The 21,963-nt window shown below is 40.3% G+C and overlaps 3 protein-coding genes across 4 annotated transcripts; all 3 read right to left on the bottom strand.

Annotated features, from left to right (window-relative positions):
* Positions 1-632: 632 nt before the first annotated feature.
* On the bottom strand, positions 633-6,001 carry LOC146691827 (phospholipase ABHD3-like). 2 transcript variants are annotated; one of them, XM_085431810.1, is made up of 9 exons: positions 5,576-6,001; positions 4,476-4,636; positions 4,180-4,362; positions 3,997-4,042; positions 3,459-3,571; positions 3,153-3,326; positions 3,015-3,063; positions 2,757-2,922; positions 633-1,963 (listed from the first exon to the last, which is right to left on the bottom strand). In XM_085431810.1, exons 1-9 carry the CDS (start codon positions 5,693-5,695, stop codon positions 1,755-1,757), a joined length of 1,221 nt encoding a protein of 406 aa, XP_085287936.1. In that variant the 5' UTR covers positions 5,696-6,001; the 3' UTR covers positions 633-1,754. The 2 variants fall into 2 exon arrangements, with proteins under 2 accessions (XP_085287936.1, XP_085287937.1); XM_085431811.1 differs by having other exon boundaries at positions 5,808-6,000.
* Positions 6,002-7,283: 1,282 nt separating this feature from the next.
* LOC146691826 (phospholipase ABHD3-like) lies at positions 7,284-12,274 on the bottom strand. The gene is made up of 9 exons (XM_085431812.1): positions 12,064-12,274; positions 10,578-10,738; positions 10,282-10,464; positions 10,099-10,144; positions 8,812-8,924; positions 8,507-8,680; positions 8,376-8,424; positions 8,118-8,283; positions 7,284-7,822 (listed from the first exon to the last, which is right to left on the bottom strand). The coding sequence occupies exons 1-9, from the start codon at positions 12,181-12,183 to the stop codon at positions 7,614-7,616; spliced, it is 1,221 nt and encodes a 406-aa protein (XP_085287938.1). The 5' UTR covers positions 12,184-12,274; the 3' UTR covers positions 7,284-7,613.
* Positions 12,275-19,243: 6,969 nt separating this feature from the next.
* On the bottom strand, positions 19,244-21,840 carry ctsbb (cathepsin Bb). The gene is made up of 10 exons (XM_085431813.1): positions 21,717-21,840; positions 21,249-21,372; positions 21,056-21,141; positions 20,839-20,953; positions 20,602-20,717; positions 20,325-20,410; positions 20,087-20,227; positions 19,879-19,995; positions 19,534-19,662; positions 19,244-19,409 (listed from the first exon to the last, which is right to left on the bottom strand). The coding sequence occupies exons 2-10, from the start codon at positions 21,369-21,371 to the stop codon at positions 19,333-19,335; spliced, it is 990 nt and encodes a 329-aa protein (XP_085287939.1). The 5' UTR covers position 21,372; positions 21,717-21,840; the 3' UTR covers positions 19,244-19,332.
* Positions 21,841-21,963: the final 123 nt, after the last annotated feature.

Below are 21,963 nucleotides of genomic sequence, written 5' to 3'. Positions count from 1 at the left end.
ACAGAGAAGTGAGGAAATTAAAGTGGGAGCACAAGCAAAGCAAAGTCACTGCAAAAGCTGCCACAAAGCTGAAGTAGAAGCATAAAAGCTGCACAAGTCCTCACTCTTCTACCTTCATATTTTTGTCTTTAGAAAGAAAAAATGTGTTCGCAACAAGCACCTTTCTTCCAAATGGCTGCATTCACATAAGAGCTGGGGTAGTGTGGAACTATTTTAGGGTAGATTTTATCTGCCAGATTCGGAAAGTGGCTACTCCTTCAGGTTCCTGTTTTTCCACAGAGTAAATGCCACTGAATGTTTTCTAGGCCACAAATGACTCTAAATGAGGTTAGAGGGTTAGCATTGTGACAAAGGGCGTGGGCCTTTATTGTTCACAGTTAATTATTGATATCTTCCTGGTTAATCTGCGACATTAATGACTCGAGCGCTCAGAGATTAAAGGCCTCGGATTTCAGCGGTGCAAGTGAAGGGTAACTCAGTGACAGGCAGCATATGGGTTATAACATTTTTCCACTACAGGTCAAACCTGGTGATACGTGCTATAACAAAATAAACCTGCTGCGACTTGCTATCGATCACAGTGAACGGCCACTTGAAGCTTCCAGACAAACTCAAGATGTAAAAATCACCAGTCGATCTTTATCACCCTTTAATTGTAGTGTAATTACAAGATACACCATCGAACATACAATGCCCAAATATTGCACCATTACATGATATTGCAATAACACCGTGATTGTCTTTACAGCCCATACATAAAGTTTATAAATAAGGCGTGAGTTTAAAAAAAAAAGATATTAAAAGGCAGGTGAATGTGGTAAACATGCAAATAGCTGATGGATTCGTGACATTCATGAAAAGCCTCTTTTACTTCTGAAAAAGCAAAATTAAATTCTCATCCACCCTCACGCTGACAATTAAAAGCCACCAATTAGCACCATTATCACCTATTTTCTTCATGCCGATGATTGAAAACACTTCCTTTTATAGCCAGCAGTGGCGTCATTTAAAAATGGCATGAATCCTACACTAATACCACCTAGCACAGTAAAGCTACATATTAATCAGTGCACTGTTGGTAATACAAAAACAAAGCTGATGTACTGTCTACTGATAATAAAAATACATTCAGTACATGTACATGCTGATCTGGTCCTTGTGTGATGCTTACGATACTTAATTACACTTTATAGCAGCAGATACTGAAGCACCACACAGGGCGTTAATGGTCTTTACCCAGTGTCGGCTCATTTACCACTGGTGTCGTTTACTGTACAGCATGCAGCGTATAAACACAGGAAAGTTTCATCCTTTAAGGCATGCCACAAACCCCGAGGAAAACACTTCTTGAAGGCTCAAAACTAAATAAGCATTTGATGCAAAAGGGAAAAAAACATAATTAGCAAGAAGAAAACAACAATAATGCTGTTTTTAATTTTAATAACCAACTCTTCACTTTTTTTAAATAGCAACAAGCAGAGCACTTGAACTCTACAGTGCAGTCTACATACTACAGGTGTGCGGTGCACAGACGGCCTTTGTGACTGAAAGTAGGTAGCAATCAATTGATCAGCAATATTTTCAAATTGACTAAAATGTATTAAATACTTCAAAATAGCTTTACTGATTTTACGTCACTGTCATTTTTTTATTTCTACATGACTTGAACATGAACCTGAGGTCATGAGGTAGATGAGCAGAGTTGCAGCTGCAAATGTTGTATTACTTCAGTGTAAGTGCCTTCATATTGCTCGTTAGTCCTTCATTTGCTCCTCTCTGATACCACAGGCTTGCTTCATTTCCTCCCGGTGTTCAAAGACTGCGTGCAGAAACTGGCCAAACAAGCGTTCCATATAGCTCTCGCCTAGAGGAAAAAAACCCTGCAAGAAGGCAATGTGTCCCCCGTGGGCCGTCAATACCAGGGCGACGTTAGGAAGATCCTGAACTACGGACACCGGGAAGGCTGTGAGAGCAGGAAAGAAAAAGCCCAAATGAATATAAACAGACAGCAAAGTAGACACAAAGCAGACACGTGAATCGGAAACCTTTTGTAACCCGGAGACTTCAACGTCCATGATTACATATAAAAAAGGAATTGTGCTAAAAAGAATGAGACATTTCCTAATATAATAGAGATAAATTCAATCATCTGTTTTGACGTCGCTTCAGTCCATCTTAAATGAGCTCACACACAAAGATGAAAGTGTTTGAGAGAGTGTTATCTTGCATGTGTGGATGCAGTATTGAACTGTATTCGCTTACATATGTTTTCAGTAGTGTTCCTGAGTCTGTGGCAATGAACCCACTGGCACCTAAGGGCCTTAAGATATCAGCCTTGGTTTTTAGCTTTGTCACTTGCATACAGAGAGTTTGCTTGATTCTCTAAAATTCCAAGATCATTTGCAGCTTTATTTTGAGAAACTTTACTGTCAACTATTTTTTCGTGTAGTCTTTAACAGAGTAGTAAACGCTGCCCCACCTTTACTTCTGAGAAACCTAGACACTCTTGGATGCTCTATTTATACCCAACCGTGTTACTAATGTTCCACCAGGTGTTTTCTTTAGCAGTACACTTTTAATATGATGTCTTGTACAACTTTCAGTAAAGCATTCAATTTTACACAATGTTCCCAACTTGTTTTTTTCGAATAGGACCATAAAATCTGAAAAACGTCACATTTATGAGTAAACCATTACAGCTGTTATTTCCCCTTTGCAGTGCTTATACTGACACACCTCTCCTGTTGTGTACTCACCAGTTTGTGGAGAGAAAGGGTCATCAGCAGCATTGAGACACAGGATGGGTACGGCTGTATTGGGGAGCTTTTTGCCTGGGCTGGCATCGCGGTAATAATCCATACATGAGCTATAACCAAACATCAGAGACGTATAGCGTTCGTCAAACTCACGGATGGACCGAGCCTACAAAAGGGTGTGAAAACAAGATGACGATGAATGTAGAGTCAATTATACATCTAAGAAACTGACAAACTGTGAGTAATATTGTATCATACCTTCAGGACATAGTCAACATCCACCACTTTCTCTAAAATCTTCCTGTGCCTGTGAGAAACAGATTTTGGGGTTTTATTTAACTGGATTTACAAACGCAAAACTGTTAGACAAAATTTATGAACCCAAATGTATCCAACCTGGTGACAGCGCGGTGCAAGCATCTCGTGATGTGCCTGTTGAAGAGCAGCCAGTTGAGCGGTTCCTCCATCGAGTCAGAGGACTTACGTGCATCCCAGGGTACGGAGATGGTGATACCGGCAACCAATCCTGACTCGGTGTGCTTACGGGCCAGGTAGTTTAACAACACCATGCTGCAGCAGGGTGAAAAGAAAGGAATCATGCAATTGTTAAAAATCAATAAATAAAAGAAATGGAGGAAAGACACAGACGACAAATCTAGGTCCAGAAATGGAGGCCAGCAGAAACACTATGCACCAACTCACCCTCCCAAAGACACACCAGCCCCAAGCACAGGAGCACTGGGGTAGAGCCCTTTGACATGCTGCACCACACACTCAAGATCTGAAGTATTGGCAGCACAGTAGGTGACTGGTGTCTGAAGCAAGCAGAGGGATACAGGAGGGGAGTTACATGCAGCACTTAAGCCTCAGATCTTCTGTTAGTGTTATTATTGGTCTGAAACGGTGTATCAGTGGAAAAACTTAAATTACTACTTAAACACACAGAAAATACTTTCAATTCACTTTTTTTGTTTGTTTGGGTTTTTTTTTTAATCTGAAACTGTTTTAAATTGGGATTAAATACATTGGCAACCCATCTACCAAAGGCTAGAATCCTTGCAGGGGGGATCAGAGTTCAAGACCACCACAGTTTCCTACTTCTCATTTCTGTCCTCCCGCTCTAAAATCCTCACTTTCCTCACTCAACTGGGGTCCTTCAGAGTGTATTGACATGTTACTTACAGATTTTTAAAAACTAATTTGATATTATTCTAATTTATTAGGTATTCATTGTACTTACCAGCAGCTCCTCCCCTCCAAGACCTCTGTTGTTGAAGACCACACATCTAGGAAGGAAAGTATTTATGAAAACTGCTTCAGGCAAATACCGGGCACAAGCTACAATAAGCTTCCTGCTTAATGTAAACTTTCCTGTTAGCGCTGCTTCAAGATCACTTCATTTTGTGTGAGGAGTGCAGCTGACCTGTAACCGTGGCGTGTGGCCTGGCTAACGGCGTGAAGCACATAGGACTGCTGGCTGTTTCCTGTAATCCCTGGGAGGATGAGCACTGTGGGACGCGTGGAGGATTCTGGGTAGGTCACACTGGCCTGATTGTCCAACCAGTCAAGAGAGATCTGACCACCATCCACTGTACGGATCAGCTCACTGGGAGATGAAGGGACGAGACAAGATATTCATTATTTAATTAAATGTTTAGATTAAGATTTTTAACCCTCTTGTAAATAGTGGTGAACTGAAAAAAGAGGGTTTCTTCCTACTTGCGATAACTGACAGGGGGTCTGGATTTGAGGGCAGCACAGACCAGCGTTTGAAGTCGGCCTCCCCAGCACCACGGAGTGGGACTGAAGCGCTCAGCTACCACAGGACAGTGCTTGTAGAGGAATGCACTGAAAGCCTCACTGCAAACCAGAGCTGGTCTCTGAAAGGACACAAGACCAGATGAAGGCGTTATAAAAGCACAGCTGCTAATACAGTCACACCTGTGAGAGACAAGAAAACATCCAAAACACACCAGGCGAGCAGAACAAGGTACAAAGAAAATAATGGCAGTATCAGTGGTATGTAGATGTGATGTGACCAGCTCTGCAAGAAATACATCACTTGGAAACTTTGATGTGATGTTACACAATAGCATTTGATTAGCAAGTAGCTAACAATGAGAAAATAACTCTTACCAACGTTTTAGATATTTGAAAATAGTATTCAAATATAATCAATTCAAAATTCATATTGTCTTGTTTACAGTCTGTGAAGATATTTTAGATATTTATTTTTTCTGCATTTTCTACATAAACAAATTCTACTATTGACCATACTTTGAAATTATCCTCACTTTAGCTGCTTAAACTTAAGTAAAACACTTATTATGAATAAAGCTGATATACTGCTTATTACCAAATGATCACTCATAACCATGATCTTCTTCCAGTTTTATTTATGGAATCAATAAAAGAGAGGCTTTAATTTTGTAGAATAAAAGATCATATCTCATACACAGATGATACACATATTACAATATTATAACCTACAGATTTAATTTTATACAAAATAAAGTTAATTTTTTTAAAAAAAAAGGTTCAGAGCTTTGAGTACAAACCTCTGAACCCAAACACTAAAAACTGTAAAATTATGGACCAAGAAATGTTAAATAAGCTTAAAAATGTAAATAAATAAAACGGAAAAACAGTTTTTTAATTAATTAGAAAAACAAAATACCACAGATAAAGTCGAATAGGAGTTAATAGGATATAGTGATCTTCATTTTAAAGGAAATAAAACGCTTAAAAATCCAACTAAACTGTAAGTCAAAGCGGGTATGGCGGAGTCTTTGCCGCTAACTTCGACCGCAGAGACTGACCTGACACTCGCGGCCCCACAGATAGTACATTGTGGCTGTGAGGGAGCAGATGATCACCGTGTATGGCCTGGAAACACACTCCCAGTATGTTCTCCATACCTCCGCATGAGTCAGAAACATGACAACGGTCTAAGTGCGGTTGACAGCTGAGCTGCTAGCCGACGACGTCGTTAACCGACACAACGGAATAACAGGACAGAAAGAATATGATATTTAATGCCCGACAACCTGCCTTCATCAGAAACATCTAACGTTCAATATGTTGTACTTCGACTCTTCCCAGCAGCCTTGGCGATATTACGTTAGACGCCGGTAGCCATCAGGTAATAAGTCTGGTGTTTTCTCCGGGAGCAGCTGCTTCCTAGTTCTCACAGGCGAAGCTCCTGATTGGACAAAAGCTCCAACTTCAACGTCATGGCTACGATCCATGTAAACTACAAATATGGAGATATAGTTTTTCTTTTACTTTCTATGGGGTTATTGAAAATGAGTATATATACGTGTGTATATATATATATATATATATATATATATATATATATATATATATATATATATATATATATATATGGATAGATAGAAAGATAGATATACATTTTTTTTAAATACACGTAAAATATAATGTAGTTGTAAGGAGGATTTCTGTAGTCTGTTGATTTCCAAGATAGTGGAAAAGGGGGTGGGATTAAATAAGCTTATGTTTCTTCCTGCTCCTTTTTGAGCATGAAAGTTATTTGTAGTTGTGGTTGCTCGTTTTCCTTTTGTTTTTCTTTGTTTGTTTGTCTCGTTTTAATTCTATGTTGTTATACTGTTTCAACAAGTTCAAAATAAAGATTCAATCAAAAACAATCAATAAATGATTGCATTACCGCCACGAGCTGGTGTGGAGCTTGGATCGAAACTTGTTTATTTACGGCTTTAAAAACAAAAATAATTATTTTTATCAGCTAAGTTGGCATTTTTAAAATATTTATTAGATCTATTTTTCGTCTGAGGACTTGAATGAAATTGAATTGCCTTATTTCTGCCTCATATTTCTAACAGTGTATCCTGTGCTGATCAGTTCAGTATGTACAAATGTATCTCCTTTTCCCTCCTCACCTCATTTCTCCTTTTGTACACTTCAACTTACTCTTGTTTATCCCACCTTTCCCTCAGGTTGATTTATTATCACCATAAACGTTTGTTGTGGCCTTTGCTCCATTCTCCTCCTTCATGTCTTTTGACACCAAATATACAAGTACCCATAAAAATATTGCCACTAGCCCTATTACGTGAATTAACATTCACTAAAAATACTGGTGGTTGGCAGTGCTAATCCTCAGCCTCATATTAGACATCTACGATATCAATTTCAAAACCCTATGTTAGCTTGTTCTCAACTAGTGAAATATTTAGCAAATTATTAGATTAATTAGCAACAGGTCAGGAATATTTCTGCATCTTAGGGAGGCAGAGTTTCTCCGACGTAAAGATGGGCTGAAGTTCACCAATGTGCAAAAAATTGTGAAACAATTTCAGAATAACATAAAATCGCTGAATATCTCATCATAGTATATCATCAAAATATTCAGAGAATCTAGAGGAATCTCTGTGCACAGAGAACAAGTGCAAAAAGTCAGTATTAAATGGCCGTGACCTCCAGGCCATCGCACGGCACTGCATTGAAAACAGGTATGGTTCTGTCATGGAAATCACTGCAAACAAACAAAAAACTGATGTTCAGTTTACTGCTAATAAAAATACATTCAGCACACATACATAGTGATCTGGTCCTCATGATACGCTTACGATTCATTATTACACTTTATGGCAGCAGATACAATTATCTGAAACCCCACACAGGGTGTTACTGGTCTTTACACAGTGTCAGCTCATTAACCACTGGTGTCCCATCCACACTCTACAGCATGCAAAAGTGTAATCATAGGAAAATTTGACTGTCTACAGAACATGAACCTGAGGTCATGAGGTAGATGAGCAGAGTTGCAGCTGCAAATGTTGTATTACTTCAGTGTAAGTGCCTTCATATTGCTCGTTAGTCCTTCATCTGCTCCTCTCTGATACCACAGGCTTGCTTCATTTCCTCCTGGTGTTCAAAGACTGCGTGCACAAACTGGCCAAACAAGCGCTCCATGTAGTTCTCACCTCGAGGAAAAAAACCCTGCAAGAAGGCAATGTGTCCCCCGTGTGCCGTCAATACCAGGGCGACGTTAGGAAGATCCTGGACTATAGACACTGGGAAGGCTGTGAGAGCAGGACGGAAAAAGTCCAAATGAATATAAACAGACAGCAGAGTAGACACAAAGCAGACACATGAATCGGAAACCTTTCATGTGACTTCAACATCCTTGATTACATTTTAAAAAAAGGAATTGTGTTAAGAAGAATATAAATTCTCAACAATTACAAAACTTGATTTATCTTTTGTGCGCCAAATCTGACAAGGCCTACTGAATCAGCATTTATGAGTAAACCATTACAGCTGTTATTTCCCCTTTGCAGTGCTTATACTGACACACCTCTCCTGTTGTGTACTCACCAGTCTGTGGAGAGAAAGGGTCATCAGCGGCATTGAGACACAGGATGGGTACGGCTGTATTGGGGAGCTTTTTGCCTGGGCTGGCATCGCGGTAATAATCCATACATGAGCTATAACCAAACATCAGAGATGTGAAGCGTTCGTCAAACTCCCGGATGGACCGAGCCTACAAGGGGGTGTGAAAACAAGATGACGATGAATGTAGAGTCAATTATACATCTAAGAAACTGACAAACTGTGAGTAATATTGTATCATACCTTCAGGACATAGTCAACATCCACCACTTTCTCTAAAATCTTCCTGTGCCTGTGAGAAACAGATTTTTGTTTTTTTATTTAACTGGATTTACAAACGCAAATGTAGATTTAGCAACCGTAACTTATCCGACCTGTTGAGAATTTGGTGCAAGGATTTCGTGATGTGCCTGTTGAAGAGCAGCCAGTTAAGCGGTTCCTCCATCGAGCTGGAGAACTTCAATGCATCCCAGGGTACGGAAATGGTTATACCGGCAACCAATCCTGACTCTGTGTGCTTACGGGCCAGGTAGTTTAACAACACCATGCTGCAGCAGGGTGAAAAGAAACGAATCATAAAATTGTTGAAAAAAAATAATAAAAGAAATGGAGGAAAGACACAGACGACAAATCTAGGTCCAGAAATGGAGGCCAGCAGAAACACTATGCACCAACTCACCCTCCCAAAGACACACCAGCCCCAAGCACAGGAGCACTGGGGTAGAGCCCTTTGACATGCTGCACCACACACTCAAGATCTGAAGTATTGGCAGCACAGTAGGTGACTGGTGTCTGAAGCAAGCAGAGGGATACAGGAGGGCAGTTACATGCAGTGCTTAAGCCTCAGATCTTCTGTTAGTGCTATTACTGCTGTGAAATGGTGCACTGAGGATGACGTTCTCCATATTTATATTAAGAAAAACACTGAAACTAACTATGCCTGAAGAAATTAATCTTAGAAAACTGGTCACAAATGCATTGTTTTGTTGGGTCAAAAGCTTGAACTTTTTGGCCTCAATGTCAAGCTTTATGTCTGGAGGAAACCAGGCAGCCAATACCATGACATCAAATTTAGCGCGGTGGTGGCAGCATCATATTGTGCGGATGTTTTTGTGAGATTAGTCAGGGTCAAGGGCAAGATAAACGCAGTAATATATCAAAACATCCTGCCCCAGAGTGCTCTGGAACTCATACTGGGGTAAAGGTTCATCTTCCAACAAGGCACACAAAGCACACAACCAAACAAACAAAGGAGTGGTTTCCACTCTGCAAATGTCATTGACTGGACCAGCCAGAACCCAGACTTGAACCAATTGAATGTCTCTGGAAAAAAATCAGAAAATCGGTGTATGCCAACCTTCCCCCTCCAACTGGATAGAAGAATGGGAGAAACTGCCTAAAGGTTAGCGTGCCAAGTTTGTAACATCATACTCTAAAAGACCTGAGCTGTAATTGCTGCCAAAGCTGCTTCTGCAAAGTATTGAGCAAAGGCTGCAAATTCCTATGTACATATTATGTTTTTATTATTAAAACTCACAAGTACTTGGGTGTTCTACTTTGCAAAATTTTGTGGTGAAAAATAAAAATTTTGGAATAAGGCTGTAACATGAAAAAAGTGGAACAAATGAAGCACTCTGAGTACTCTCTGGATACACTAGAATCATTCCATCCACATTGTTTAATGTGCCCGCACCACTGGCAGGAAAACAACCCCAGACAGTGTTTTCATATTTGAAATCCTCACTTTTACTCCTCCAAACACACCTCTTGTCATTATGGCCAAAAAGCTAATATTTGTCTCATCTGACTATAAAGTTTTCTCCAGAAGGCATTTAGCTTCTCCACGAGGGCAAATTTCAGTCAAGCTTGAATGTGTTCATTCTGGAACATGAGCTTCTTTCTTAAACAGTGTTTTGAGAATTAGATTTTACTTAACTATAAATTATTAGGTATTCATTGTACTTACCAGCAGCTCCTCCCCTCCAAGACCTCTGTTGTTGAAGACCACACATCTAGGAAGGAAAGTATTTATGAAAACTGCTTCAGGCAAATACCGGGCACAAGCTACATTAAGCTTCCTGCTTAATGTAAACTTTCCTGTTAGCGCTGCTTCAAGATCACTTCATTTTGTGTGAGGAGTGCAGCTGACCTGTAACCGTGGCGTGTGGCCTGGCTAACGGCGTGAAGCACATAGCACTGCTGGCTGTTTCCTGTAATCCCTGGGAGGATGAGCACTGTGGGACGCGTGGAGGATTCTGGGTAGGTCACACTGGCCTGATTGTCCAACCAGTCAAGAGAGATCTGACCACCATCCACTGTACGGATCAGCTCACTGGGAGATGAAGGGACGAGACAAGATATTCATTATTTAATTAAATGTTTAGATTAAGATTTTTAACCCTCTTGTAAATAGTGGTGAACTGAAAAAAGAGGGTTTCTTCCTACTTGCGATAACTGACAGGGGGTCTGGATTTGAGGACAGCAAAGACCAGCGTTTGAAGTCGGCCTCCCCAGCACCACGGAGTGGGACTGAAGCGCTCAGCTACCACAGGACAGTGCTTGAAGAGGAATGCACTGAAAGCCTCACTGCAAACCAGAGCTGGTCTCTGAAAGGACACAAGACCAGATGAAGGCGTTATAAAAGCACAGCTGCTAATACAGTCACACCTGTGAGAGACAAGAAAACATCCAAAACACACCAGGCGAGCAGAACAAGGTACAAAGAAAATAATGGCAGTATCAGTGGTATGTAGATGCAGTGTCAGTGTGCTGAATAATACCAGCCCTGCACTTTAATGTGATGTCACACAATAGCATGTAATCAGTGAGTGGCTGACATACAGAAAATAAGTCTAAGATCAAAACTCCCCTTTTCCCTTTGATACAGTCTGTGCAGAGATTTGTTATATTTGCTTATTTTTTGGCATTTTTAACATAAAATTCTTAATTCTTAAATTCTTCAGCTGCCAATACTTAAACTTAAAGTGCTTAAACTTTAGCACAATGCTTAATATGAATATGAACAGGTCACACAACAAAGTCAATGATAAATAAGCTCACAGAAAAAGCACCCAGTTATAGAAGTGCAAACATGTCCGTCTAATTGCAAAGAAACAGGAGAGACATTAGGTGCAAAGGGTGATCGAAAAACTCTTCACAAACACATTTCCTTTTGTTTGGCAATTTTCGAGTGGAGTCATTGCTTTTAAACATTACAGATTACAGGAAGTATGAAAGCCATGAAGCTCCTGGTACGCATTTTTTGTGATGGCACAGTCAGTCTGCAGCTTTCGACTTTTACGCGACCCCGATCTCTAATACCTGGTCGGTAACTTCTTGGCTGCGTTGTTGTGGTTCCCAAACACTCCCACTTTGTGTGAAACCCACCGATTGTTGATTGTGGAATATATAGGAGGAAGGAAACGGCGAGATCCCATTTCATCACTACGCTTGAGTTCACGAAATCTTCAGAACGACCCATACAGGTGCTTTATTTTATACACCTGTGCCTGAAGGCACCAGCATACAAAGATTAACATAACTGGCTACCTTTGTCCTTACAGTGTTGCTGCACAAGCTGAAGAATGACCTCTTTTTAGTGCCAGAGAAACAGGAGTACTTCCAAAAGTTTGATCTGCATGAGCTCATCCACTGCAAAGTCAGGGTCCTCCCCAGTGCTGCTGGTTACATGATTGCTGGAGGCTACTGTTGACTGATGACTAATTTGAGCTTTAGTTGTGGTCGGTGGTGTGATCGGTTTAATTTTTTTTCCCTTTACCAAACAGACTTAATTCTACATCTCGCAAAAGCGTACAAGACTCAGCTGAGGGGTAAAGTAGAACTTTTTTGAAGTAAACATATACATTTTTGTAACTAATTGGAAAGTAGCATAGTGAAAAGGAAACAGAATAAAGTAACCACGGAATCTGACCTGACACTTGCGGCCCCACAGATAGTACAGTGCGGCTGTGAGGGAGCAGATGATCACCGTGAACGGCGTGAAAACGCACTCCCAGTATGTCCCCCATACCTCCGCATGAGTCAGAAACATGACAGGACAGAATGAAGTGCACTAATGTTTAATGCCTTCATCGCCAGCATTCAGCGTTGAGCTCTAGAGCGCGCAGGCGTTCTTCTTTTATTTTTGGTGAACAATAAATTATTGCATTACCGCCACCAGCTGGTGTGGAGCTTGGACCGAGACATTTTACTGTTTCATGAAAAAATGTGGCTCATTTTTTATTTAATAGACGTTTCAAAAAAGAAAATGAGAAGGCGAAACTAAAAAGAAACAGCTGGAGAAACACTTTACAGCTAATTAGGTTAATTAGCAACAGGTCAATAACATGATTTGGTATAAAATGAACATCTTAGAGAGGCAGAGCTTCTCAGAATTAACCGTGGTCCGAGGTTCACCAATCTGCAAAAAACTGTTTCAGAATTATCATCAATATAAAACTGTAAATATTTAGAACATCTCACGGTCTACAGTACATGATATCATTAAGAGAATCTGGAGAAATCTTTGTATGCAAAGGATAATTCTGATGTCTATTGGATGTCTATGATCTTCAGGCCCTCAGACAGCACCACATTAAAAGGCAGGCATGATTCCGTCATGGAGATCACTGCATGCACTCAGGAAACTTCCAGAAATGATTATCTGTGTTCACCATGTCATCCACAAATGGAGATTAAAGCTTGTACCATGTAACCATGTAAAGAAGAAGCCAGACGTGAACATTATGGGACGCTGCCATCTACTATGAACACAGTTCTTTTAAATTGGACTGAAGCAAAGTAAAAAACTGCTGTGTGGTTAAATGTCTGGTGGCATGAAGACTCCAGCGACACTTGAAGCACTATGGAAAAACTTTATTAGCTGACCAAAGCGTTTCAGCTTGTGGCCTTCATCGGGGTCATTGCAAAATAAACGTTTGAGTTTAGATAAAGGAAGAAATCTTGGTAAAATTACTTCAAATATTTGAAAAGATATAGACGCTGGACTAAAGAGGGGAGGGACCATCCAACTTGCTGGCTTTACTCAATGCTTAAATCCTGCTTCTCTGTTGGTAAGAAAGTGAATTAGGGCCGATGGAACTGGCAGCTTGCACATATAGACAGGGTCAATCAGTGTTGACATGTATGTACAGATTTTAAAGCAACACACGTTCCATCCAGATAACATCTTTTTTCAGAGAAGGCCTTGTATGTTTCAGCAATACAATGTTAAACTACATTCTGCAGCTATTATAACAGCCTGGGTTTGTAGCAGACAAGTTTTGGTGGTGAGGTTAACCGCCTGCAGTCCAGATCTTTCACCAGCTGAAAACATTTGGTGCATCAAAGAAGACCGAGGATTTTTTGTTCCGCTAGAATCCTTCATCAACATTCCAGAGGTAGTCTCCTCAATTCCCAGATATTCTATCTTTTATATCTTTTATATCTTTTATTAAAAGAAAAGGGTATGCTATAGTGGTAAACATGACGGTGCCCCAACTCGTTTACTGTCATCAAATTCAAATGACCTTGTTTTGTCTTAAAAGGATATTTTAAGTGTTTTTTTCTTGTGCATAGTCATAAACACTGCTCCTTACTTTGAGATGAAACTTCAGAATACTAAATGCTACTGCAATTCTATTCTTTTATACCTCTGCACACATCAGTATGTGAATTATAAAGATAAGTGAAATCTACGGTGTTGTCATAAAGTATCCAAGGTTGTATTGCTGGCAGTAGTACAGCTGGACTAAAGTTTAACTGAATAATTTAAGTAGTTGTTGCGTTCTGTGTCACTAGCCGCCCACAGCTTTTTATTTCTCTCCGCTCCCTCTGCCAACAAGTGCCTTATGTTGTGTAATCCTAACTTTACCCCTGTAGACATACCCAGGGTTAGCTGCATCTTATTGTATCCCTTTTTTTTTTTTCTTTTAATGCTACTCTTTTAAATGCACTTGTTCCTTATTCCTGTTTCTTAGCACCTTTCTGCATCTTTTTACATATAGGTCCATACTTTGTTGGGCAGACACAGTGTACACCCCCACAGTGGATTTTAAATCAGTCATGTGATTGAAGTGCACAAAGGAATGATTGTAGACTTTGATATTTATGCCTCGTCAACAGTTTTCTTGACTATGCGAGTTCTTGTGAAGGTGTTTTCATTTCCATGGAAATAATTCTGTGATCATCCACTTTGGTGGTATTTTGTGCTCTTTCATGCTTTTTTGATGTTGTTAAGCTTTCCAGTAAACTCCTTCTTTTAAACAATGAACCATATTGTTGATTCGACCACTCCGAAGTTCTTGCTTTTTCTCTGATTGGTTTAGTTGAATTTTGATTGGGTTTCTTCAGCCTTATAACGGTGCCCCTCACTTCCACTCGCATCTGTCTGATTGTTTGATTTAAAATCTTCCGTAGTAGTGTGCAGAGGCAAAATCACACACACGGTCCGAACTGTATGTGCATTACCACCACCCTCTGCTGGGCCCTGCTAGAAACATGTCTTGACATCAGTGGCGGAGCGGGGGGTGGCTTACTGGGCTTAACCCCGGGTTGTTTTTTCAGAAGCCCGGGGTCTTTTGGAGTGTAATTTTTTCATAGCTAGATGCCTGTCTGACAACTGTATAAAACAAAAACTACACACAATATTCAAAGCACATAGTGCACACTGTGGGAATTTACGACTGTGCGTAAATCCCCCCTAATATTGGTATGATCCGAGCTCAGACACTGAGGGAGGGGGCGGGGGGAGCTGCTGCTTGCAAGTGCGCTGTTGGAGAAGTGCAGCCAGGCAGACAGAGGGGAGAACTGAAGTTCGACCAGGTACCAAAGAAAATCATTCGTACTGTACAAATAATGTAAATATGACGGTGTATCACGAAAGATTGATATCAAACTGATCACTTGACCCATATTACGTTACTTGCTCTTCAAGTGAATCAACAAATGGCGAAATGAAAAGCCGAACAACAACAATGCTGTTTCTTTAGAGAGTCTTAGCTTACATGTATGTTTATTTCATATTTTCAGTTGTTTCCCTCCACGTCTAAATAAATCGGTTTCAGTAATGTACTGATATACAAGAATGGACATAAGGGGCTTCTTTTAAAGAAAAAACTCTGGTAGATGTTATTTTATATATTATGCTTTGTATGTTGTTCAGTATATTCCTATTCAAAACAAGAGGAATTTCAATACACAGCAGTATATTCACAGTTGAAACCAGATATTTACATACACTTTATGGAAAACCCAAGAACATTTTTTTACTGTACAACATCAATTTAGAGTAAACTTGTTTTGTTTTGGATAAATAAATATTGAAATATCTTTTGAATTAGTTAAATGTCAGAATAAAGACAGACAGAGCTGTCTCTTTTTATCTCTTTCATCAAATTTAGGAGTACATGTACACTAAGTTTATTGTTAATTAATAAGAAAACTCCAGACGATTCCATTCTGAGCTGAAGAAGCTTCTGATAGGTTAGTAGAGTCCATGTCCATAAAATTTGGTGCCATTTAAAATTATGAAATACAGATAGTTTCTCTCTTTACTCTTAAAATTAACAAATATGTTTTTTATATTTATCAATCTAAAAAAATAAACATTTAGTCTGATTTGATGTTACAATTAAAAAAGTGTTTGTGTTTTTATCTGAAGAGTGTGTAAATATCTGGTTTCAACTGTATATTTGATGATGTTGGTGTTTGGTTTGATTGTCAGCAAGTTATGCAGGCTTGTTTGCACAACAAGGCTAAATAATTATATAAACTTTTCTCAATCTAAATAGTGGACTTTGGTAGAATTAAAAAATAAGTGTAGTGCAGGTCTATGATGATTTTTAGTGCTACTATCATCTAGTTCTGATTCTGGTTCTGTCTTGGTTAAATCCTAAGTAGTCCTGATTTGAACTGTTGTAGTCCTGTTTTAATTCCGGATCAGTTCTGGGTCTGGTTGAATTGGGGTTTAGTCCTCGAGTCTTGATACAGCCCAGACTTTGTTCTGCCTTGCTGCTTAATTAAAAAACTAGTTTAAGGTGTCCTGCACATGTGATATATATTTTTCCCTATATGAAGTCATTCTTTTTTGAACAAAACTCAAAACAGAGCCTATTAATCTTTCAGTCATTTCTAACCCCCCCACCCCCCACCTCCCACCCCAATCCCACATGCATACTACCCTTTAGGGCTAAGCCCCGGGTGTATCAAATGTCTGCCTCCGCCTCTGCTTGACATTGTCCTGTAAGTCACAGTTCATTTAAAAGTTTGTGTTGTAACCTTTTCAGCTTTTTTCCTTTAGTGTACAAAAGGAATTGCCATTGGATGGATCTACCACAAATTGTGAAAGAAGGGCATCCAGTAAAATTTAAAACATCTTAAATCTTGTCAGGCACATGCTTTTTAAAACACTGTTAAGACTGTAGCAAATCACATTTCTCACCACAGTCAAAAATAAGCTGCAACACCAAAGGAGGACTAATTTACAGTGGCCCCTAAAGAGGACTATTTGGATATGTGATTTTTGATTTTCGTTTGCTGTAGTATCCTGTAATTTAAGGAGTCATGGTATTATATTGGTATTATCATTATTATAAATTACTGATTCAGTACATAGTATATGAAATCAGCAATGTCATCATCCCAACTAAAGCTAGAATGCTAGATAATATGTACAGTGGGGCAAAAAAGTATTTAGTCAGCCACCGATTGTGCAAGTTCCCCCACTTAAAATGATGACAGAGGTCAGTAATTTGCACCAGAGGTACACTTCAACTGTGAGAGACAGAATGTGAAAAAAAAAAATCCATGAATTCACATGGTAGGATTTGTAAAGAATTTATTCGTAAATTAGGGTGGAAAATAAGTATTTGGTCACCTCAAACAAGGAAAATCTCTGGCTCTCACAGACCTGTAACGTCTTCTGTAAGAAGCTTTTCTGTCCCCCACTCGTTACCTGTATGAATGGCACCTGTTTGAACTCATCATCTGTATAAAAGACACCTGTCCACAGCCTCAAACAGTCAGACTCCAAACTCCGCCATGGCCAAGACCAAAGAGCTTTCGAAGGACACCAGTAAAAGTATTGTAGACCTGCACCAGACTGGGAAGAGTGAATCTACAATAGGCAAGCAGCTTGGTGTGAAAAAATCAACTGTGGGAGCAATCATCAGAAAATGGAAGACATACAAGACCACTGATAATCTCCCTCGATCTGGGGCTCCACGCAAGATCTCATCCCGTGGGGTCAAAATGATCATGAGAACGGTGAGCAAAGATCCCAGAACCACACGGGGGGACCTGGTGAATGACCTGCAGAGAGCTGGGACCAAAGTAACAAAGGTCACCATCAGTAACACACTACAACGGCAGGGAATCAAATCCCGCAGTGCCAGACGTGTTCCGCTGCTGAAGCCAGTGCATGTCCAGGCCCGTCTGAAGTTTGCCAGAGAGCACATGGATGATACAGCAGAGGATTGGGAGAATGCCATGTGGTCAGATGAAACCAAAGTAGAACTTTTTGGTATAAACTCAACTCGTCGTGTTTGGAGGAAGAAGAATACTGAGTTGCATCCCAAGAACACCATACCTACTGTGAAGCATGGGGGTGGAAACATCATGCTATGGGGCTGTTTTTCTGCCAAGGGGACAGGACGACTGATCTGTGTTAAGGACAGAATGAATGGGGCCATGTATCGTGAGATTTTGAGCCAAAACCTCCTTCCATCAGTGAGAACTTTGAAGATGAAACGAGGCTGGGTCTTCCAACATGACAATGATCCAAAACACACCGCCCGGGCAACAAAGGAGTGGCTCCGTAAGAAGCATTTGAAAGTCCTGGAGTGGCCTAGCCAGTCTCCAGACCTCAACCCCATAGAAAATCTGTGGCGGGAGTTGAAAGTCCGTGTTGCTCGGCGACAGCCCCAAAACATCACTGCTCTCGAGAAGATCTGCATGGAGGAATGGGCCAAAATACCAGCTACTGTGTGTGTGCAAACCTGGTAAAGACCTATAGTAAACGTTTGACCTCTGTTATTGCCAAGAAAGGTTATGTTACAAAGTATTGAGTTGTATTTTTGTTATTGACCAAATACTTATTTTCCACCCTGATTTACGAATAAATTCTTTACAAATCCTACCATGTGGATTCATGGATTTTTTTTTTTCACATTCTGTCTCTCACAGTTGAAGTGTACCTCTGGTGCAAATTACTGACCTCTGTCATCATTTTAGGTGGGGGAACTTGCACAATCGGTGACTGACTAAATACTTTTTTGCCCCACTGTATATATCTCTAAATATAATTATCTAAATTTTGAATGCTAAAACATATAATCTCATCTACCTTCCCAATGAAGCTTATGCGCAACTTCAATTAGGCAGATCCGCAGTCACTCATCTGCCTGCTTTCCTGGGTTGTTTGGCTGCTACTAGTCTCTTCTTGACTCCACTACTTTTTCCCACGTTGTCAAACTCAGTACTGACATCATTACTCTAATCCAATCACCTTCTTGCCCACATTCTTTGAGCCAATTAGCCTCCACTCTACGTGGTTTAAATCTCTACTCTTCGTCTTGATGCATGCTCGATCATCCAGGTAAGTAAATCCCCAAAGTTGGATTATGTTCATGTGCTAGTTTCAGTCATTGTGCGATGTACTGTTTATAAGATTGGGGAAACCTGCAGTCAGCTGAGAGTGAAGAAGTCACTTGGATGAGTGACGAAACGTTTCTCCCACTGAAAATGCTACGTCCAGATGAATAGATTCAAACTTTCGGGATCTACTCTCTGTCATTCTCGCTTTCAGACTCGCATTCATGCAACCCACCTCCTCCCCATCCTCACCTCATAGACATATCAACTGGAGCTTCATCCAAACCTCACTCATCTTCACCACCACCACCATCTAGATTCTGCTCTGCCATGATAGGTCATCAGAGATTAATCGCCAAATACATTCATTTCTCTATGTCAATGAATAATGCTCAATTCTCTCCGTAATGAAATGAAGCTGTAAAAAAAATTTGTAGCTCACTTGTGGGAAAACAAACCTGCAAATCATGGTAAAGAAATGCAAATGAAGACCAAGACACAACAATTTATTCCCTCTTTATTGCATGAAATCTGTCAAAATCTGCCCCAGAATGAGGTCTGTCTTTTCTTCGATTTATTTCTTGATTGTCTGCTGTGATGATTATTTCATCTAGTTAAGCGGGATTCCTGTAACCACCTCTGACTCAATACCACACTCGTCATTTCCACGCTTGATTTTGAAGAAACCTGAAATAAGAAGACAACAGAGGACGACACAGTTTTAGGCCAGCATTCCCACTCATCTTCAGCACTTTGTGTGACGTAGGCCTGTATGTGACACCGGCTATGTGCCTTACACTTTCATCCATACCTTCATCTCCCCAGTCAGTATTCCAGGAGTTTGCAGCCAGCCAATAGGGCGTCCCGTTCTCATCACCCCAGCCCAAGATCTTAATGGCGTGACCGCCCAGCATATCCCCTGTCACATGCTGATACACACCTACAGCAAAAAAAAAAGCTCATTAAAGCAGAAGAAGGTTGTTCCTCTTTTGAATAATACCCATTTTCTGACAGGCGTTCTAAAGTGTCTGTGGAGTTTTTTCAGATTAGTGGTCGACTTGCTTGCTCTCAAACAGTTGCCCAATATTAAACTGAGACAAAGAAGTACGTTACTCATATAGAGTGACATTACTGGAATTAAATACATAAACCTCACCACTCTTATACAGCAGAAAATCTTCATAAACAGTGAAAGATGCCTCCACAGGCCCGTTCTTGTACAACTCCGTCATGATCTGATCCAGGTCCGACGGGACGCCGTATGTGCGTCTACCTGAAGAGGGACATACAGGAAACTTCAAGGACTGCAACGACAAAGTAAACCAATGCTAGGAGGGTGCAGAGTTTATTTTAATTCTCTGTACCAAAGTGTTTGTCCTTCTCATATGATAGTGAGTATCCATCAGTGCACTGCTGCACACACTTAGGAGTCTCTGAACTCCCACACGGAGGACGACTTCCATTCACATGATGCTCACAGGGGGCGATGGTGTAGGGTAGACAGCCTGTAATAAACAGTCACGGTCAGTCCATTTAAGTCAAGTCTTTTGCTCCTCCCCAAAACTACTTAAACTGAATTCAGCAAGTGGATAATGGACTTACCAACTTTAGAGTCATACAAGCCTCCTGTGACAAGCCCTTTCTTTGCCCAGAATTCCCAAGCAGCAGAAGGATAGCCACCATAACAGCTACATCAAACACAAAAAGACATAATGTGCACCATGAGTTATGTTATAGCTGTTTTACTTCATTTGATTTTTGAAGACTGTAATTATAAACCATCACGGTTTCTCCAAAAAAACTTTTCCATGAAAACTTCATGAGTAGAATTAATGAACAGCCCATTTACTTATATACACGAGCCATTACTAATGCTCACCCCATGCCGCATTCATCACAGCAGGCCAGCAGATCTTCAGCGGAGATCTCCACAGAGATCTTACCACCACTTTGGATACATAACCTGTCAGATATTGCCTCAGCTGCCCCAAAGGCCTGTGTAAAAATCAAACCGGGAACACTGAGAACATGGAAGTTGGTAATGATTTTTTTTAATGTCCCACCCTATCTCCTCTATTTGGTGGTGGTGTATTTTTAATTTCTTGGTGTGTCATACCCAACAGGACCCACAGGAGCCTTGATCTCTGATCTGTTGGATTGTGGCACAGTTGGGCCACTCTTTGCGTGCGTCAAAGCTGTCAGGAAGTTTAATGCCTTCAATATTATGAAGCCTAAACAAGAGAGAAAACAGAATCACTGCAGATTAGCTCAACCTGCTGACTGTCACATGTCATCTCATGTGACCAGCTGTCCAAACCACCTGATAAACTTACACCTCTGGTAGCTTGGGTCCATTCAGTATGGTGCCACACAGCTGTTTAACATAGGTGGCATCGATATTCTGGAAATTCTTTGTGGCCTGGAGCAAATAAAAAGGAAATTGGAGCAGAGAAATCATCGCTTACGGGTTGTTAACAGCTTCCTAAGATGTGGAAATATCCATAAAAACTGATTGCATGGTCTCACCGTCCAGGTGGTGTTAGCCTTGTTAATAAAATCAACCATCTCAGAGGAGAGAAGGGAGTGGTGAGGGTGTGCCCAAGTGGTGGACACCATCACCACTACAGAGAGGAGGAACAGTGGACTCATCCTGCAAAACAGACATCAGTGATCATAGGAGGTGACCAGGAAACTGTTTACATGCACACAAAAGCACATCTCAGTGGAGCGTTACAAGGAAAGGGAATAAGGAAAGAGGCCATTTCCTTTATTTATAACCAACATGTGTTTTGCAGTAATGTTGCAAATACATTTCTGTACATAGGAACTGGGTCATGTATGAATGCAATGAACTTGGTTATTAGAAACATTCTTTCTGAAATATATCTAACACTGACTTTAAGAATTAGATCCACAATTAATGATAAATGATACTTTTATTCCAATTTAAAATTTAAAAAATCAGCATATTTGCCAAATGTCTTAATTTTTTACCTGGGTTGCTGTTTTAGTAGATCTTTTTCGTCGTTCTTCTTCTCTCTGACTCAACAAACCTTACAGTTACCCTTCTTATAAGACTACAGTTGTTGATCACATGCCTGTGTAATAAATGCACCTGCATGTCTCATGTGACTAGAAGCCTGCCATTCCAAAGGTTGACCAAGCTCAATTATTATACGTCAATAACGAGATGCAGCTTTGTTTCCTTTATTTAACCATCAACCTTCTGATTCTTAATTTT

The sequence above is a fragment of the Copadichromis virginalis genome, linkage group LG15 (genome assembly GCF_057382275.1).
Source record: "Copadichromis virginalis isolate Kocher_CV1m ecotype Utaka linkage group LG15, C_Virginalis_male_GT1.1, whole genome shotgun sequence".
Lineage (NCBI taxonomy): Eukaryota > Metazoa > Chordata > Actinopteri > Cichliformes > Cichlidae > Copadichromis > Copadichromis virginalis.
The sequence above is the reverse complement of the archived record's forward strand: the minus strand, read 5'-3'. Positions and strand labels throughout refer to the sequence as shown.

What these genes read in the sequence shown, in the direction of transcription:
- ctsbb (XM_085431813.1), bottom strand. Translation starts at nt 21,371, where the DNA reads ATGAGTCCACTGTTCCTCCTCTCTGTAGTGGTGATGGTGTCCACCACT. An exon ending in AGGCTAACACCACCTGGACG is followed by an intron (nt 21,142 to 21,248) that starts GTGAGACCATGC and finishes TATTTGCTCCAG; the next exon opens with GCCACAAAGAATTTCCAGAA. An exon ending in TACTGACTGGGGAGATGAAG is followed by an intron (nt 19,410 to 19,533) that starts GTATGGATGAAA and finishes TTCTTATTTCAG; the next exon opens with GTTTCTTCAAAATCAAGCGT.
- LOC146691826 (XM_085431812.1), bottom strand. Translation starts at nt 12,183, where the DNA reads ATGTTTCTGACTCATGCGGAGGTATGGGGGACATACTGGGAGTGCGTT. An exon ending in TTGGAGGGGAGGAGCTGCTG is followed by an intron (nt 8,925 to 10,098) that starts GTAAGTACAATG and finishes TGCTTGCTTCAG; the next exon opens with ACACCAGTCACCTACTGTGC. An exon ending in GCTGGTGTGTCTTTGGGAGG is followed by an intron (nt 8,681 to 8,811) that starts GTGAGTTGGTGC and finishes ACCCTGCTGCAG; the next exon opens with CATGGTGTTGTTAAACTACC.
- LOC146691827 (XM_085431810.1), bottom strand. Translation starts at nt 5,695, where the DNA reads ATGTTTCTGACTCATGCGGAGGTATGGAGAACATACTGGGAGTGTGTT. An exon ending in CCCCCTGTCAGTTATCGCAA is followed by an intron (nt 4,363 to 4,475) that starts GTAGGAAGAAAC and finishes TTCATCTCCCAG; the next exon opens with TGAGCTGATCCGTACAGTGG. An exon ending in GCTGGTGTGTCTTTGGGAGG is followed by an intron (nt 3,327 to 3,458) that starts GTGAGTTGGTGC and finishes ACCCTGCTGCAG; the next exon opens with CATGGTGTTGTTAAACTACC.